The 19195-nt window shown below is 44.6% G+C and overlaps 1 protein-coding gene across 5 annotated transcripts in view; it reads right to left on the bottom strand.

The window, feature by feature from the left end:
- Positions 1-19143, bottom strand: part of UBE4A (ubiquitination factor E4A) — a 31587-nt gene extending 12444 nt beyond the window's left edge. The window contains exons 1-12 of one of the 5 annotated variants that reach the window (XM_044997019.1): positions 19044-19143; positions 16209-16370; positions 14132-14308; positions 11112-11224; positions 9735-9887; positions 9429-9588; positions 7818-8020; positions 7009-7200; positions 5598-5931; positions 5199-5325; positions 3511-3818; positions 2353-2485 (exon numbers count right to left, since the gene is read on the bottom strand). In XM_044997019.1, the coding sequence (XP_044852954.1) occupies positions 2353-2485; positions 3511-3818; positions 5199-5325; positions 5598-5931; positions 7009-7200; positions 7818-8020; positions 9429-9588; positions 9735-9887; positions 11112-11224; positions 14132-14308; positions 16209-16329 (2021 nt within the window). In that variant the 5' untranslated portion in view covers positions 16330-16370; positions 19044-19143. Of the gene's footprint in view, positions 1-2352; positions 2486-3510; positions 3819-5198; positions 5326-5597; positions 5932-7008; positions 7201-7817; positions 8021-9428; positions 9589-9734; positions 9888-11111; positions 11225-14131; positions 14309-16208; positions 16371-17932; positions 18502-18554; positions 18710-19043 lie in introns of those variants that run through there. The other 4 variants (XM_044997020.1, XM_044997021.1, XM_044997022.1 and 1 more) reach the window with 4 other exon arrangements.
- Between the last annotated feature and the right edge of the window lie 52 nt (positions 19144-19195).

Below are 19195 nucleotides of genomic sequence, written 5' to 3' on the forward strand. Positions count from 1 at the left end.
ACAGCTGCTCTGTGTCAGATCCCGCAGAAATTATGAGCTGTATGCTATTCACAGGGGGTGCTCCTGCAACAACCCCACCTGTTGATTCCATTCTTCCCCCAGCCTTCCTGGGCTACCGTAGCAATGTCCCCCCACTTGTGTGATGAAGTAATAAAGAATGCAGGAATAAGACACAGTGACTTGTTAGTGAGAAATGAGTGGCAGGCAGCCTCCAGCTGCTATGATAGTCCAGACAGGACATTAAGTAGTGTGGGGAAGAGGAGCCCAGCATCCCGCTGCTAGTCCAGGGACAATTGAATCTTTTCTTTACACGTGAAGGGCGGGGGCTGATGGAGCTCAGCCCCCTGTTGCTATGATGAAGACGGTTACCAGCCATACTGCACCATCTACCAGGAAAAATCAGGAGTTTTTTACACAGGCGCCCATGGTCGACCTCACTGGATGCTAGTCAGCATGATTAGCAGTCCTTTTGCACTGCCCCATGTGCCAAAAGGCTGATGATGACGGTGGATATCAGCCATATTGCACCATCAGCCACCCATGGCGGGGGGGGGGGGGAAAGCAAGGATGTTGGTGTTGACTGCTGCAGCATCGCGTCTATCTGCAGCATTCAGTAAATATAGGGTGACATGTAAAAGAGTCAAGAGAGGATTGTTTTCCCTTTCACTTCTGGGGGTGGGGCGTAAATTGCCGAGCTATGCCCTGAACCACCACGGACACTGTGTTTGACCCAGAAGCATTTGGAGCTCAGCCAAGAATGCAAATGCTTTTCAGAGACTGCAGGAACTGTGGGATTGCTTGAGTCCTCCAGTCCATGAGCGTCCATTTGATTATTTGGCTTTCCGTTATGCTTGTCACGCAGCAGTGCGCTGAGTCCCTGCTATGGCGTCTGTCTGGAGAATTTTTAAAAATGATTTTGAATTTCGTCTTCTGTAACGGAGCGCTGATAGAACAGATTTGCCTGCCCTTACAGCGATCACATCCGCATGGTCCATGCTGGAGCTCTTTTTTTATTTTTATTTTTAACTGCATCGCCACATGTGCTGATCGGAGCTCCACGCTGGGCAAACAGGAAATATTCAAAAGTTCGCGGGGCTTTTCCTGTCTACCTGGCCACTGCATCCGAGTTCAGATTGCTGTCCAGAGCGGTCAGTGGTGCACTGTGGGATACCACCCGGAGGCCAATACCATCGATCTGCGGCCACACTAACCCTAATCCGATATGGTAATTCCGATACTAGCGCTACTCCTCTCGTTAGGGAGGGGTACAGAAATCGATTTAAAGAGCCCTTTATATCGATATAAAGGGCCTCTTAGTGTGGACGGGTGTGGCGTTAAATCGGTTTTACGCTCCTAAAACCGGTTTAAACGCGTAGTGTAGACCAGGCCTAAGGTTATAACTCTCTCTAACTGGCCTAGCCCTTAGTTGTAATGTTCTTTACCTGCAGCTGAACAGCAACAAAAAGGTGCAAAATTATTTCCTGTCTTTGGAAATAAAAGTCTGGTTTGAAATTTCTTCCAGTCTGACCCTTATAATCAAAAGCCCCAGTGATCAGTGTAAATGAGGGGCAAACACATTAGCACCAATGGATTCTGGAAAGTAATTTTTGATCCATAGCCAAGCAATCACAAGTGGTGCTCACCAAGACCAAGTTCCGCTCTACACACACAATACCAATTTGTTTCCTTGTTTGAGGCATCCTGGTAGTAGAAGAACAATAAAAGGAAGTATTTTTCAGGTGCTTTTCAGACAGATTGAGATGTGCTGACATCATCTGTTACATGTAAACACACTGTTGTACACACATTCACTTGCTTCTGCAGCGGTGATAAACCATACTACCCCTCCTGATGCCCCAGCACTCTTCCCTACAACTGTAAATGCTGTGAAAATCCCTTTCTTTTTTTGACACAAATATAAAACACCTGATTGTGAAAACAATTTTGGGAGACGCACTTCAGCTTCCTCCTTCAGGGGACGTATGGGGAAGACTGGGGAACAACATTTAACATAAATGCAAGTGTCAGGCATTCCATTGTTACTCAAAGTTCACTAACAACCAGTTGTAACTAGAAAGGCTCCCAACATTACAGTTAATTTGGCTTTAACAAGGAAATAAATGCTAAACTCCCATTTGTGCCTTACATGAAGCCCAAGTGCTTTGGGGTAAAGTTCTTTGCTTATTATGCCTCTCGTGGGTAGAATTCTTGGCTATCACCCCGGTAGATCAGCTGAGTCATTAACGTTTACATCAAACCTCAAGACACCCCTTATGATTTTTACTTGTTTGTTTCTCTCTCTGGATGCTTTGCAGTAAATGTAAAGGGACAAAAGGCTGGAAACTTATCTACCTCTCTACATCACCCGTGAAAACAGTAACAAAGTGAAAGACATGCTCCAGAGAGTCTGCAGAAGTCTCCAAGATGTCATCAGCAAAACGCCGCAGGAAAATGAAGAAATCACCCAAATTATCAGCAAAGAATTCTGTGAACAGAAGTCACAAGTATTAGTGTCTCCTCAGGAAGTTCCTTCAGGCACTCTTTTCTATCCTTCCCTGTACGTTTCCCCCCAGTGCTTCTAATGGCGATTAAAATTAACATGGTTGTTTAATGCCAATGATCAAATGAAGCAATTAGTGAGGATGCCAGCACAGCCCGTAAAAACTGTATCCCTAGATCTAACAGGAACAACTTGTATTTACAAAAAAAAAGAAATACAATTTTAAGGATCCCCAAACTGATACAATTTACGGTACACAGAGATCACTTCACCCCACCATGGAGGCAAGTCACCTTTGGGGTGAAACTTGGTAGCTGTTTAGCAGTACATAATAGTAAACCACAGCTGAAGGATCCATATCCAATTGAAACTGCAGGGGAAATGTTAGATGAGTAATTACATTCTGCCTAAATCGGAATTTGGCAGGACATTGGGATTGGGCACTTCAGCTCCTACAGAAAGTGCCTGATACTTTTAAAAGGGGCCAGGACCTTAGTTTGTCTCCTCTGAAAGACAGGACTTCCACCAGTACAGTGACCCTTGTCAACAAAGAGGGGTGTTGGTTGAGCTGACAAAGAACAGCGCTATCTACGGGATCACCAACATAACATCACTTCCGGGAAAATTCAGAATTTCCATGGACAATTCCCATGCCAGCACACATCCAGCCCAAACCTGGCTTGGCCTGCACAATCTGTTTAGAATCACAAGTTGACGCTCTCAGTCATTTCTATGATGCTCATCACTTTGTCCTCTTCACTCTTGAAATTTTGGAGCAGAACTTCACATTGTTTCTGGACAGGTCCTACAGCCCTGATTTTGCAAGGTGTCGAGTTCCTGCAAAATGCAGGTGCTCAGCACCTCCAAAAGAGTCAGGCCATATACTGTATACATAATGCAAACTGAAAAGGATCCTAAAGTAATTTTAAGGTGAGAAGTCGCTTGGCCCTCTCCCTTTAAAGGTGTGTTTGTCTTAATGAAAAGCAGTGATCCTGAGTCATCTCATTCACCTGGTACGTAAGCCAGTGCACTGTGCTCCACCTCGGGCAAAGGGAATGTCAGGTCTATAGGCTCAGTCCCTTGGTTTCCTATAGCCAGCTGGACCAGGAGAACTGCCATGGACACCTGCAAATTCAAGCAGTTCTGTAGCATCTGTGGCTCAGTCACTGATGTTTTGGTGGAGAGATAGACAGTCATCAGGCGTTCAAACTGCTCCCGCAGACTGTCTGTTGCAGGGCTGGAACTTTGTTGAGCCTCTCGCCAGGCTACTTGCAGCCGGTGAAGGCTTTGGTTTATCTTTACCATCTGATCATGCAACCTGCCCATAAAACAAAAATGAGAATACCAGAGACTAGATGAAAATAGATTTGGTACAGATTTCCCACGTAGCTCATAAATGTGCACCCACTTTTACCCTGCCTGTGTAATACTGAGTGGTGTTGTGCAGCTGGCTGAAGCAGCTGAGAGGGCACAAAAAGCAGGGCACAGTACCAGCTGTAGAAACTGCTCCATTCCATCTGAATAAGCAGAAAGAAGGATGTAACTGAGTGAGCGATATTTTAATCCACCGTCCTCAAATTATCCCCCATGAATAATACTGTCTGGTGGTCTGCCGAATACTATCAGAATCAGACAGTGAGAGATTGGGAGGGTGCAGTTCCAGAAAAGGAGCTCTCTTACAAACTGGTCTGCAGAATGCAAAATCTGGTGATCCACCAGTGCTAACTGCACCAGATGGCTAGCTTGGCCTATGCAGTTGTAAATCCTCAGATTACCAAAGTCAGAGATTTTCTAGGTAATGTGGTGATGTTTCCTTGCACACATTTTCAGTTTCCCAGCAACAAAGCCATTTGCATAATTTTTGGCTATTTCTATATTTAGATAATAAACCACACGGAAGGCGAGTATGCTTGGATCATTGGTGACCTCACAGTATCCCGGCAACAATCCACAGTGGAAGGCTAAGGGAACAGTACATTTTAGTGTCCAGCAGACCATTTCCTGAGAAGAGCAGCCAGTTATCTTCCTAACCTGCTTAAAATGAAACCCACTCAATAGCAGTTCAAATATTCTACAGAGTACAAGTATCCTGAGACAGTGACACTCTCCAGTACGGACAGGAGACATGGGCCTTTTCTTTTCTGGGGAAAGATCAGCAGCTAAATGAAAATGATAATGAAAGCTAACAAGCCCATGAATCAGACATTATCAAAGTCAAACCAGGGGTTCAACTCTTCAGTAGGCCCAAAGATAACGCCTGGTTCATGGGCTTGTTAGCTTTTATTTGAGCACAGGTGAAATAAACCCCAGGGTGAATTTTTATCAATAGCCTGGAGCTCAGGTGTCATCAGCACAGTCAGAAAAACAGGCATAACAGTACTGGACCTCTGAGATATTGTGAGGATACTCCCTGTTCAAGAGTATTTCTGGCTGGTGATTTTTTTATTTTTTTTTTAAATATTGAATGAATACAGAGTGGTACTAAAAACACACATTTCCCTTATGATTTTAGCATTCTTCTGTTATTTGAGAACACCAGATGTTACCTGAGCCTAGGCAAAAATCTCTCCCACAAGCCTGCACACACCCTGGTTTAAGATACATCCATAAGAAATAAAGGTTTGTGTGGCACGTCCCTGTTACCAATGCTGTTTATAACCACCGCTTCCTGGGCTTACAAGGCTAGCAGAGGAGTTACCTGTGAAATCCTAAATGGAGGGTGTATTGTGTCAGGACTAAATTCTCAGTCACCAGATTGTAGCTGTGGGCAAACTCTGGCTCCTTCTCAGTCACAGCTGGAATCAAACATGTTTCTTTTTCCAAGCCTTAAATAAATTAAAAGCACCAGTGAGTTAACACTGCCCCGCTGGGTCTGGGAAGGGGTCTTCAGCACAGTCAGAAAGACCTGACTTGGTGTGGGTGATATTTTAACTTTTTTCAGCTTCTTTACTCCTTCCCCACTACCCATCTAATCTGTTGCCTCCTTTTCCTCCTGGAGAGGCATGAGGTATAGTGTTGTAGGGGAGACAAAGTGCTTGTGAGCCCAGATGGAAGCAAATGCAACACAAGGCAAGCATAACATGTCTAGCATACCTACCTTTCATATGCACGTTCTTACTTCTCCTCTCCTCTTCATTCAGCTCTTTCAGGGCACAGTAGGTGGGATCGAAGGTGAGAAGCCTAGGAGATCTGGGTTTACAGAATGGCTGGCACAGTTTCAGGAGGGCAGCTCCTAGATTCAGAAAGAAGGCATCCGAGGCATACATCTGGAAGAAGATCTCTGGCATCTGGTTAGCCCAGATTTTGGTACGGCCTGCATTGGCATGGAGACAGTTTCCAAGCCAGGACAGAATCCTGTGTTTGGTCTCTGGAGACAGCTGTAACAGGTTCTTCAGCATCTGGTAGATTTTCTCATGGAACTGGGCCATAAACTGTTACAAAAAATAAAATAAAAAACCCAATCCATCATTGAAGGCATTTTTGAAAAAGACTCATTTCACCTGCACTTTTCAAAGTTGGTCTGAGAGTACACAAGTCATCCTAGTCTTCTGGAAAGTCCCTTAGGGCCTGCCTACCCTGCCTCTGGGAGCTTGCCTTCCAGCCTGGCTAGACAGACGCATGGGAGCTCTGCTCCAGCTAGCATGCTAAAAATAGCAGTGTGGACATTGCTGCCTGGGCAGTGACTTGGGCTAGCAGCCCAAGTCCAAACCTGCCTGCCCCTGGGTCCGAGCTCAGTTGGCTAGCCTGAGTTGAGAGTTCACGTGACTGTTTTTAGTGCGCTACTTCAAGGGGAGTTAGTGCGAGTCTGTCGACCCCATACTGGGAAGCATGCTCCCAGCTGGAGTGCAGACATACCCATAGGTGTTTAGGTGTAGCTCCCACGCCCCCTTACCAGTCTCTCTTGTCAGAGACAACATGTGATGAACAGCAAAAAGCAAGGAGGACACTTTAAGAGATATAATGAATTGTTTCAATGGAAAGTAAAACTGAACTTCTTTATAGGTCACTGGGTGGAAAGAGGGTCTTGTGGTAGGGCACATGACTGGGAGCCAGGTGATCTGGGTTCTGCTCCTGGATCTGCCAGGCTCTCTATGGGGAACCTTTGTGCTTGAGTCTTCTCACCTGAAGAACAGGGATTACAGCTATCTTCCAGGTTTGTGATGCTTCATTCATTAATGTCTAAAAAGTTCTTTAAGATTTTGCACTTCTGCAGCACCTTCCATCTGAGCAATCCAAAGCATTTTACCCACATCCATGGAGTTATTCTCCCACCACCCTGTGAGGTCTGTGCTATCCTCACTGTACAGGTGGGGAAAACAGCATCACAGCACACAGAGGTGGAGTGACTTGTCAAGGTCATACAGCCACCCTGTGGCAGAGCCTGGAACAGAACCCAGATCTTCTGAGCCCAAGTTGTTTGCTGTAACCCCATTACAAGGCTTCCTTTCCTTAGGAACACACACTGTGGTTCAGTATTAGAAAGTGGCACTGATGCACTTCAGCTCAACCTGATGAATGTTGGACTCCTGCACTTTGATCTCTTGTGGACTGGATCGGGATGGATTCAGAAAGTATCCATGGTTCTCCACTACGCCTGGGGTCTTTAGCAAGCAGGAGATGCTCAAGATGACTCCTAGCAGGGTCTTCTGATACATCTGCCCATTGGTGGGGTCCTTTGGTTGAATGTAGTCTACAAAAACCTAAAGAGACAGAAGATGTGCATGCTATTGTTCATAAAAGTATGAAGGGAACCTGTTGATTTGGGAGTGGTCAGAGAGCAGTAGGAGTAACTTGTTAGAGAAGGAATGTGGGAACAAATTATTTCATTCTCTTTCTCATTATTTCATCTCTCATAGAGGATGAAGATAAATACATAATTTGTGAATCACGTAGGATGCTGCATGCAGCCAATACACAATCCCTTTACTACAGCTGGAATACATGGGTCACAGCAACACACTTTACTGAGAGTGCACATTCACCAGAGCAGAATGTGGGCCCTGCACATATCCAACCTGTCATTTAGTAACAAAGCCAAAGCAAAAGCCATTAGCCACTGCACAGGAAGGTACATCTACATCAGACCACCAGCCTGTAGACTTACTCAGTTTCTCTCCTTGTTGGCAAGCTCACCAGCAAGGCTAAGTGTCAAAGGGCCACAGAAAGTGAATTACTTTCTTATGCAGAGGTAGTCTTCCTGGGTAATGGCAGAGGCATACTAGTGGGACAGTGTAGAGGGAATTTGCTCTGCTGCCACCTATGTAGCACTTTTCCAGTGGACAGCTGGCACTTCTCACCAGCACTAACACACACTTACCTGTGCTATATCTTTCTGTCTGGTGAAATAGAGGAGCATATCCAGATATGTGTACAGCAGGATCTGACAAAGATCCAGGTCTTTGATTCTACCCAACAGAATATCAAACACAGGAACCATGACCTCCCCAAATGTCCGTACTTCCTCATCCATCGTCAAGGCTTCTATGACCTCCTCAAGAAACTCAGTCACATCTTCAAAGTCTAATAAAAAGAAGTAAAGGGCGGGTGTAGAAAAACATTTAACAGAAATATTCAAAGTATTTTTTAGTGACTTCAGCCCATTAACACTTCAGGCTCATCTCGTTATAATCCTTCACCATCAGCCAATTAGGTAACACCATATTGTCAAATACCAGCCAAAGCAGGACAGCAGGTCACGCATACAGCAAGTTCTGGGGGGTCTGCATGGGTTAGCTCATGCTTTACCAAGTCCATATCTAGAGACTCCTGAGATATTCACTACTTAGGGATAAATTAAATAAAGAGAAAAATTTCCAACACATTTTAAGCAGAACCAATTGTGCTTGACAAGGACATTAGAAACATTCTTATCACTAGACACATTTTCCTCCTGCCAAGTGGACATAGTTGCATTTTCAGATGGGATAAGGACTAACTAAACGTACTTGAACTTCCCCTCCAATTTTAAATCCCTTACAAAAACGGGGGGTGGGGGTCTCAGTATTTTATTCTGCAGAATACTTTGTTGGAGAGGGAGAGAGAGAGAGACTCTGACTCTCATAGACCAGTTCTCCTCCCAACACCAATCCCATAAACATTCAGTGGACCCCAGGATGGGCCCTTGGGTGACTGATATCCATGGACTGCCCTTTAGCCCGAAGTGTTAACTTCTCTAGTGACACAGAAAACCAAGAAAGCAGACGGCAATTTCCCCTACACTTTGTGTTGAAAAGAACTGAGCTGTTCACAGGCTCCATCCCATTTCTGGATCTATTCACTCCTGTTCAAAGGTTATTTTAAACTCTAGGAATTGACCTATTAGTTAAGGTTCCTGACATGGTCAGATGCTCCTGATCCAAGATGTCTAAATAACTTATTCTTATTCCTTGCCCCTCCTTGGGTAACTTATAAGTTTGGATTTGAATTTGTACATTATATCAGATCTGTTATATACAGGGGTGAAATCCTGGCCCCATTCAAGTCAATAGCTAAACTCCCTTTGATTTCAAGGGCACCAGGATTTTACCCATTATATGTTTATGAGAATATACAAGACAAAGAGTTAACAAAATGTCCAGACCCTCAAAGGGTAAAATACGGTTCAGTCAGCATTGCACTCATCACAGTTTTCTATTAGTGGGGTTAGTTTGTCTTGTTAGCGTCAACTGGTTTTACTTTCACTGGTTTTACACAAGACCTCGAGTTGTCCTAAGACCACCAAACTTGTCCTATTACTTTAGGCATTTCTTTAAGACTATCTACTGCTTACATGGCTCACTTGATTCTGAATGTCAAGCTTGGACCTTAAGTAGCAGAGGAGTTGGGTTTGATGTTCTTGTTATAAAGTGGAAAGAAAAAGCAACAATATTTGGTCATCTGAGGATAACTACTAACCCACCAGGAGAAAGAGACGTAGTTATAAACCTACGTGCTCCTCTCAGTGCCTCCAGCAGCAGGTCCACCAGCTGCTCATAGACATTCTGGTTGACATAGATCTCTGAGGTGAGAAGAACAGTGCGAGTGTTCGACACAGTCAGATCCCTGCAGCGAACTGCAAATGGCAACAGGTTCTCTGGCACTTTGGTTATCTGCATGGAAAGAGGAATTGAGACAGAAGGAATGATGTGCCCGGAAGTGTGCTGGTATATGTGGATAGTCTGCCAACTTGCTCATTTCAGGTCAGTAATCAGATCGCATATGCTGCTACTTCCCCTTCTTAAGGCTGCCTACCTACCTCTTCCTTTGCTCTCTGGAAACAGGCATATAAGTAGCGAAGAATCTGTTTCTCTCCTGCGTCTCTGTCTGCTGAAAGATTCTGTGTGCTGACACAGGTCATGTAAATCAGGTGATTTCCTGGTTCCTGGAGCAACAAGCGGGTGAAGAGTGCCTAGACACAAAATAAAAATACACTGAAAATAAACACACAATCCCAAGTGTCTAAAGTCACAACCCTCCCCCCCCACAAAACACACCCCACACCAAGTCATCCTAACACAGCTCCTTTTTGCCCATTAGGCTTTCCTTCCCCACTGAGAAACGTAGAGCGTTCAGTGCTAGACCAGGGGTTCTCAGATTTTTCCCAGTCTGCTAGGCCAACAGCTTCTCCATTCACCTGCAAAACGTACAGCAGTTTTACTAATAGGCGTCTGTAACCCTGGCCTTTGAAAACAAACCTGACAAGCATTAGCATGACAGTCCTGTTAGAGGAGCAGATCTCTTCACAATGTTTTGATGAGGTGGGTGGTGGCAGAGCTGAGTACTGGAGCACCAACTCCCACTGTTCTTTGTTATAAGCAAAGGCGTTCTTACCTTCCAGAAGCTGGACACAGCAAATTAAACTGGAGGAGTGGGAGAGGCCTTGGGATTTTATCCATTCCATCACCACACTCCTAATCTGTATCTTCCCATTCAGTCTCCCACATTGGCAGCAGATCTCTGCAGCCACTAGGAGGAGCTAGTATTAGCACCCTATAAGCACTCCAAAGCCCCCAGCCACTAAGCCTGAAGTCACTTCCAGCCCAGTTGTCACTGGCAGCAGCACATTTGACCATTAGTGAACAAGTCTGCACTTGAGGGTAAACCCTAATATGCTGCGCAGGGAAGGAGCAGAGTTCAAGTTACTCTTAGTAGCTGAGAGCCAGATTTTTTGTGCACTGTAAGAACTAAACCATCCCCACCAGTAAATCTCAATTTCAGCTATCAAAAGCCGTGAACAGAAATGAACGACACCTTCTCGATTTGGCGAGGAATAACCACCTATACACTAACCCACAGTGCCTTCCCACTACCCAGAATGCAGCCAGTTTGGCTCTCCACGGCTGCTGCTTCCCAAAGCAGACTACCAAAAGATCTATTGTTAGCCTCATCTAAAAACAACAAAAAAACAGCTGAGCACGCTGGTTTCTCAGTAACATGTGCACGAGTTAAGCTCTCCTCCCAGATCATTAATGTTTTATGCAGACCTGATCTTCAAATAGGAGTCATTAAATACCCATTTGGGACTGGACTTTTGGAGGAGATACTCTACTTATTAATTACTGCACCTTCTTCAGCTCAGCACTGCCAGACACCAACCTGAAAAAGAGTCAAGTTGACAGAGAAGTGGTGATACCTGTTCAATGTTTTCCATGTCAAGCCAGTCTTGTTCATCCAGTTCTGCAGCCATTTCCTCCAGGTACACACAGCGAGCAGGAATTCCATTGCCGCTCTTCATACTGGGATCACCTGGGGAAAATCAAATCCACTTAAAACAAACCACCACAAATGTGTGCCTACCGACAGCACGTTCAGCACTGTGGAACTTGCCTGCTATAGGGAGCTAACTGCTGTAAACAACTAGCAAATATTCCCATCCTCCCGCCACAAGGTTTCCTGTAGAATTCTGTTGAACCTTTAGTTAAAAGCTCTCTCTTCTGAGCAAGTAAAAACAGGTTTGACTCTAGAACATGATATACCAATTATCTTTTAAAAGGTACACAAACGACAATACAACATCCACTGCACAACACACAGGTACACACCAGAATCCTATTTAAGAATCAGCTTGGGAAAAATCTGTTTTAATTGTAATATCCCAATGTTCACTAAAGCAAGCCCCATGACAGCGAACTTCCCAATTTACACATACATACAGAAGCTCACTTTGGAAGAACAAAGTGTGCTCTAGTAAGTATTTTAATGCCAGGCCAGTCAATCAATTTATAATTGGTTTCCACTGGAATTATCACATTCTTCACCCATAGCCAAATGACACCAAGAAAGAAGCAAAATTCTTTCCTGCCTTCGGGAAGAACTTTTTGTTTCAGAAAGTAGAAGTAGTAAGCAGAGGAACAGCCATTTTAGACTTGATTCTGACCAACAGGGAAGAACTCGCGGCAAATCTGAAGGTGGAAGGTCATTTGGGTGAAAGTGATCATGATATGACAGATGTCATGATTCTAAGGAAAGGAAGAAGTGAGAGAAGCAGAATAAGGACGTCAAAAAAACAATCTTTAACAAACTCAGAGAACTGGTAGACAAGGTCCCATTGGAAGAAAATCTAAGGGATAAAGGAGTTTAGGAGAGTTTGCAGTTTCTCAAGGAGACAATATTAAAAGGCACAATTGCAACTATTCCAATGCAAAGGAAAGATAGGAAAGAATATGGCTCCATCAGGAGCTCTTTAATGGGCTGAAAATCAAAAAAGAATCCTACACAAAATGGAAACATGGACAAATTGCTAAGGAGGCATACAAAAGAATAGGACAAGCACATAGAGACAAAAAATCAGAAAGGCTAAGGCACAAAATGAGTTGCACATAGCAAGGGACATAGAAAGCAATAAGAAATTATTTAAATACATAAAGAGTGAGAGAGAGACGAAGGGAAACTGTAGGTCCTCATCTTAATGGGGAAGGAGAGCTAATAATTAATGACATCAAAAAGGCTGAGGTGTTGAATTCCTATTTTGCTTCAGACTTCACTGAAAAGGTTAATGGTGATCAGTCACTCAATGCAATGTTAACAACCTAGGGAAATTACAGGTTAAAGAATATATACCTAAGTTAGATGTACTCAAGTCAGCAGGTCCTGATGAAATTCCTCCTAGAGTACTTAAGGAACTAGCAGGTTAAGAATAGGATGGACAATCACCTGTGAGGGATGGTCTAGATTTATTTGGTCCTGCCACAGTACAGGGGGCTGGACTTTACTTCTCAAGGTCCTTTCCAGTCTTACATTTCTATGAAACATTGAATAAATCACCCTGATGAACAAGTAAATCACTTCCCATCCAATCCCTACAACTGAACTTTACAAATAAGAGGCAAACACATCAACACCGACTGGGCTTTAGGAAAGCAAGATGTGAACCATATCCTAGCTGCATGGTCATGCCAAGTGGGGATAATACAAACTCCATTTTAGCACTTTACATTTATTCCAGGCTGGATTGATTTAAATCACCGAGTGGAAAATCTCAATTTAAATTATCAATTTTAATCAAACTTTTCCATGTGTAGTTCAGTTATTTTCTAAAGAAAGGTGCATTCTCATTGGCTTATATAACCATTAAAACATGTTGATTTACAACTAAATAGAGCCTTTACACTACATTTTTTACATCTTTTTGCTACCTAGGAGGGTACACTATAACTATAAGCATATATTTAAGCAACTATATAGCTTAATATTTTCAGGTTCTTATTAATTTAACATTTTAAGTATGTCAGAAAATGAAGAATGATGGGAAGAATCATAAAATTCATAATTTGAGCACATTCAATCAGCTCTCAGGTAGAGAGAAGCATTACAACACACGTACGAGACCACTGAGGTGGGCTCAGTGGATGATCCTGATGAGATACATGATGGTGTCTGCTAAAGTCAGGGGCCGGGTCCCAAAGCCTGTGACAACTTTGCCAGTCTTACGCCCAGTAGCACAATCACCGAGTCCCCCACAGGATCAAGCCCTTAATACAGTATATGACCTACTTTGCCATATTTATAAAGCTTGACATCCAAAGTTAGAATGGCGGGTGGAGGAGGATCTATCTTTATATGGAAAAGCAGCCTTTAACTCAAGGTTTTTGATAGAGGCTCATGGATTCAGATATTTATTGTTTATTTAATTTTTTTAAGAGCTTACAATAAATGTAGGCCTTAACATATTTGTATTAAATTCAGATTTCATTTTCATTCAGATTTCAGATTTGATTTTAAAGGAAAACTTATAATTACTTTTTAAAAAGATTATTTATTTTAAAAAAATATTGATTTTCATTCACACAGTTTTATTCAGATTTTTTCACAACACTGCAAACAAACAACAGAAATTAACATTAGATTCTAAACTGTTCAGGGCAGAGACCGTGTCTGCCTGTGTGTTTGTATAGAGACTAGCAAAATGGAACCCTGGTCCTGATTAGTGTCTGGATGCTACTGTAATACAAATAATAAATAATAATGACTGCAGTCACACACATCTGACACTAGCCTTCAGACTTAATCTCAACCCTCAGGACCCAAGATTGCCCTAGACTCTAACTCACAATCATAACTACTCCCATGGCTGAGCTACTGTGCTTGCTAAGTAAATCTTGTAACCCTCAGAGTCTGGTGGGTAACACAAGTCTTCACTGCATGCCCACTCACTGTTGTCGAGGGTGATGAGGAAGATCCTCTGGATCATGTGATTGATGTTGAGCTGTTCACACAGCTCCTGCTGGGAGCGGAAAGAGCGGCTGATCTCAGCCACAGAATAGTCGCAGTCATCCAGACTCTCTGATACACTGTTATCTGAGTCATCTTGGCTGGCTGAGGTTTCATCTGCTGGAAAAGAGAAGATAGTAAATAAACATGTCCCTGGCCCAGGAAGAAATTAACATTGCTAAGCAGTGTGTCTCTGGGAACAAAAAGGGCTGAACTAACCCAAGGGAGCACTATCAGTGACATGCACAAGTCCTTCCCATCTTTGTGCCACCACTGATTTCAAACACCTACACTTAGGTTTCTACATGCAAAACCATGAATTATTCATTATCTGGCAAGCACAGCAGTAAGCACATAAGAACATAAGAACATAAAAATGGCCGTACCGGGTCAGACCAAAGGTCCATCCAGCCCAGTATCTGTCTACCGACAGTGGCCAATGCCAGGTGCCCCTGAGGGAGTGAACCTAACAGGCAATGATCAAGTGATCTCTCTCCTGCCATCCATCTCCATCCTCTGACGAACAAAGGCTAGGGACACCATTCTTACCCATCCTGGCTAATAGCCATTTATGGACGTAGCCACCATGAATTTATCCAGTCCCCTTTTAAACATTGTTATAGTCCTAGCCTTCACAACCTCCTCAGGTAAGGAGTTCCACAAGTTGACTGTGCGCTGCGTGAAGAAGAACTTCCTTTTATTTGTTTTAAACATGCTGTCTATTAATTTCATCTGGTGACCCCTAGTTCTTGTATCACTATGGCTATAGTGCAGTTCTGCTGAAGGTAGTGATGATGTAGGCTGTGATGTACACCATTTTGTAACACCCTGCTCAGACGAGGGTTGGACAACAAGTTGATAAAGAACCCTGTATCCTGTCTACACACTATATTCATCGATTGCCAGCATCACTGCCATTGCCATGGAGAAGAGTTACAGGCCCATACACTGTCTGCACGCCATGCTGAAGAATTAAGGAAGCAATGGCATTTTGTTTTGTAGAATACAAAATGCCATTTAAAAATATTTATCTGTGAAAAGACTCTGTGTGAACATAGGCACCTGTCAAACAGCGCAAGTCTTAGAACAAAAAACGTAAACCTTTCACGTCAGATAAATTGCTACTGAAAAGCAAAGTAGACCTACTGTCAGAACACAATAAAATAGAGTACTACACTCTCTGGGTAAGAAACAAGTCACCCTGCCCATTCAGACTGGTTGGTGAATGGCCAAGGAGACATCCACACCCTTCCCCAAGCATTCTCGCCACTTCTACACCTTGCCCTCTGCAGTGGTGTACAGACCAGTTCCCATTCTCTCTCCTTGTCTCCCAAAAGACTCCCATATGGATGTGGTAAGACAAGAGTATTGCTTTAAATAATAGTATTTAGTCCTTATACACTAATGTCCATCTTTAGAACATTAATTCGTAACGACTGCCTGTGACATAGTTGATATCGTTATTCCCAAATGGAGGCACAAGATTGATGCCAAGCACCCACAGCTCCCTGTGCTCAGCACATCTGCGAGGGGAGGTGGGGGGGAAACCAAAAACCAAGGCACAAGTGACCTGGTCAAAGCAAGAGTCAGTGTTCAGTCTGGGATCAGAACTCGGGTGTTTCTGGCTCCCAGTCCTGAATTCAGATCAGACTTCTCCCCTAAGAAGATTTTCTAGTGGACTACAAAAAAGTTGGCTCAACAATTTAGGGCCTGATCCAAAGCTCACTGAAATAAACTGCAAGACTCCCAGTGAATTCAATGGGCTTTGGATCAGGCCTCAAGTGCACAAAGTAAGATGCACAAATAATACCGTGGCCACCCGACAATTCTGACTCCTGGCTCCTATACTACAAGTGTCCAGGCTTGAAAAATATTCATGTTTATGGATGGTCCCAAAGCTGCCCATGATACTGAACCTGAACTGAACTGAACACATACCAGAGTATGATAACCATACAGACATGTTGTTAGGGAAGACCCTCTGCAACTAGCGCTGCATTGTTTGGTCTCCTCCTCTTACCAGTGAGCTGCCTCAGCTGCTGTTTTTGGATCGCTGCAAACTGCTTGGCGTCAGCTAGGGAGCTGAAGAGGGCTGCAAAAGGGTTACTTGAGATGCTGTTGTTATTCTCTTGGTCTGTCATTTCACTTTAAAGTGTGCTCCATCCAGACATGGGCAGAGGGGCTGAAGAAGGAACAGGTACGACAATCACAAAGCAATGGTTAACAGCAGCAGCAGCAGCTACAATTCTTACAGTTTAAAAATAAAACCAGACGTGTCTTGGTGGGGAGGATTTTTTCAACTAGGAATCCAAGATTTAAAGACAATTTAACTACACATCCAAGAACCCATCACTAAAAATAGTATGCCTGCTTTCACAGCTATTAAAATTGAAGGAGTACACAAGCACTCTACCTTGATATATTTTTTCAGTGTTTAATGATACCTTTTAACATTACAATTAAGCATTGAACTGAAAAGAATAAGGGAATTCAGTTACGGATGATTAGCTGTACCTAACAAAATTCATATCTTGTTAAGGTAACTTAAGGCACCTATTACAGTGAGTGACCTTACATGGAAACAGTCCTGCAGACAAAGGCCATGCCTACACTAGCATTAATTGGGAAACCACATCCATGATGGAAACACTAATGGAGACAGGACACACATGTTTTTACAGCAATGTTGTCTAGATCTGCTATCACTGGTAAGAATGCTGGGAGCTGGTGTCTGCTAGCACTCCTACCATGTCAGCACTATGGGAGCTGTACCATGGAGAGAGATTCTGTAGAGGAAACTCGGGGCAGGAATACCCAAAGAGGCCAGCTAATGGTGGAAAGGAAGCCCAGTCCATTTGTTGATCCTTACTATTTCTTCTAAAAGTTATTTATTCTGCATCAGAGCATTAAAATAATCAGATGCAACACTTGGCAAACCACTCCACCTGTCATTCCCTACAGAAATACAGGCAGTATAGAAAGCAAAATAACTTAACTTTTAGCCTAGAGTTTTGCTGGTTTGCCATGGAATAACTTCCTAATTTGTAACACATGCAAGCCAGATTTGGTTTTTAACTGAGGCAGTATTTCATTTATCAGGAACAGCCAAGAAACTAGCCTTGGTTGTTCCTATACTGGACTACAACATCCGTCAGACTGAAAGGGCAATTTATATTGATCCCCTTCTAGACATTTCAAGAGACCATGAATCAGCTTGTGGAATGCAGCTGTGCACAAGTCAATGTAGTGCAAAGCCAAAGGACAAACTTACTCAGCCTGTTTACACAGCTGATACCTGCAGCAAAATTCAAGGACTCAAAGTCACAATAGCACTAAGTGCGTTCCTTCTTTCCCCTCAATGGAGTCAGAGTTCTGCATCAAATCACATTATTCAAGCTAGTGAAAACATTTGAGCATTTAGGTTTATATGTATGAAAGTAGATGCTAATGTTTTATTTATTATATAGTGAAATGTCATTCAAATGACTGCTCTAACAGATAGAGCAACACCGGGGGTGAGGGACTAACAGCTCTAATTCAAACCAAAAAGTAGCTCCAGTGCCACAACTTGCAGATGGAGCAAAACCAAGAAAACCCCAGAAGCACAATATTGTAGAGAAGTGACACCCAACATTCTTCTGGTGTAAATTCCCTTGAAAGAGATTGGCATGCCCTCCCCATGCCATGCATCACAGGTAGCTGCATCTTCCTTCTGACCTCTCTCTCTCTCCTGCCCATATCTACCTCAGCACTCTCTGTCCTTCTCCTCTTTGCTTCTAACTGTTGGGCTTTCTTGGTTTTGTTCTTATTCTGTGGCTCCCTCCTCCTTATTTCCTCCAGATTAGCATAGCCATTGGTACTGGCTCCAGAGTGTTGGATGACATATACTTCTGCAGTTTAGCAGAGTGCCATAGGAGCACAGGAAGGAAATTTGAGTTAAGTGTCTTTGAGAGCTGCTCCTGTGGTCAGCTTTGTTCGGCAGGGCCCCTGTGACAGCAGGGACACAAAACAGGTGAAATTCAAGGCTCTATCACGGCTTTACCCACATCCACAAACACACATCTGATTTGGTGAGGCTCATGTAACTTTCTCCACCTGCACTGTTCTTCTCTTCCTCACGCCCCCCCCCCCAATTCAAAGAACCTGAGGATGGGACATTTGTGCAGGGTAAACTATTCCCATCATGCTCCCAAAAACCGTAACACCAGCACTTCCAGTCCAGTCATTCAGTATTTGAATGCGATGAGCAACTGATATCCTTTGGAAAGCCCTCTGAGCTCTGATGAAAATCTCTATCCAAGAGACAAGTGTTACTGGGTGAAAACTTTAGTTCCCCCAAACTTTCGCTCTAAGCAAGTGCGCTCACACACAGAGTGGCAGTACAGCCGGCCGGTCCTCTCCGGTGACCCCTGACAGGGCTCCCGCCCGTCAGGACAGGCGCACGGGGGCAGCCCAACCAGCCTTCCAGCCCCGGATCCTGGCTTCCAACGGGGCAGGGCCGGATGCCTCGGGGAAGCGAACAGACCCGGGCAATTGTGAAGCGACCCAGCCCGTCTGACCCAGGGGGAGCTGGGGTCACTCAGCCCAGGGGCGCATCCCCGCCCAGCCTGGCCAATGGCCTGTTAGATCCCGGTATCCGGCGGGCCCCGGGCAGCCCGTGGCCGGTAGTTCCGCAGGCTCGCACAGCTGCGGGGCCGGAGAGGGACCCTGAGCCGAGCCCCGGCTCGGCCTGGCCTGGCCTGGCCGCCCCCAGGCCCGCCCCTTGGGAGCCCCGCCTCAGGGTCCCCCCGCCCCCCAGGCCCGCGCCGCACGGGCCGCCCGCCAGAGGGGGAGGGGCGGAGCGGCCCCTTCTTACCGGGGCCCGGACGCTTCCACTTCTCGCTCAGCCTCAGGCGGGCAACCGCAGACGTCACTGCCCCGCGCCGCGCGTCACCGGCCAGCGCCGGAAGCGCCCGGAGGCCTGGAGCACGTGGGTAGGCACCACGTGTGGGGCGGAGGGGGCCGGGC

Source organism: Mauremys mutica, chromosome 22, assembly GCF_020497125.1.
Source record: "Mauremys mutica isolate MM-2020 ecotype Southern chromosome 22, ASM2049712v1, whole genome shotgun sequence".
Lineage (NCBI taxonomy): Eukaryota > Metazoa > Chordata > Testudines > Geoemydidae > Mauremys > Mauremys mutica.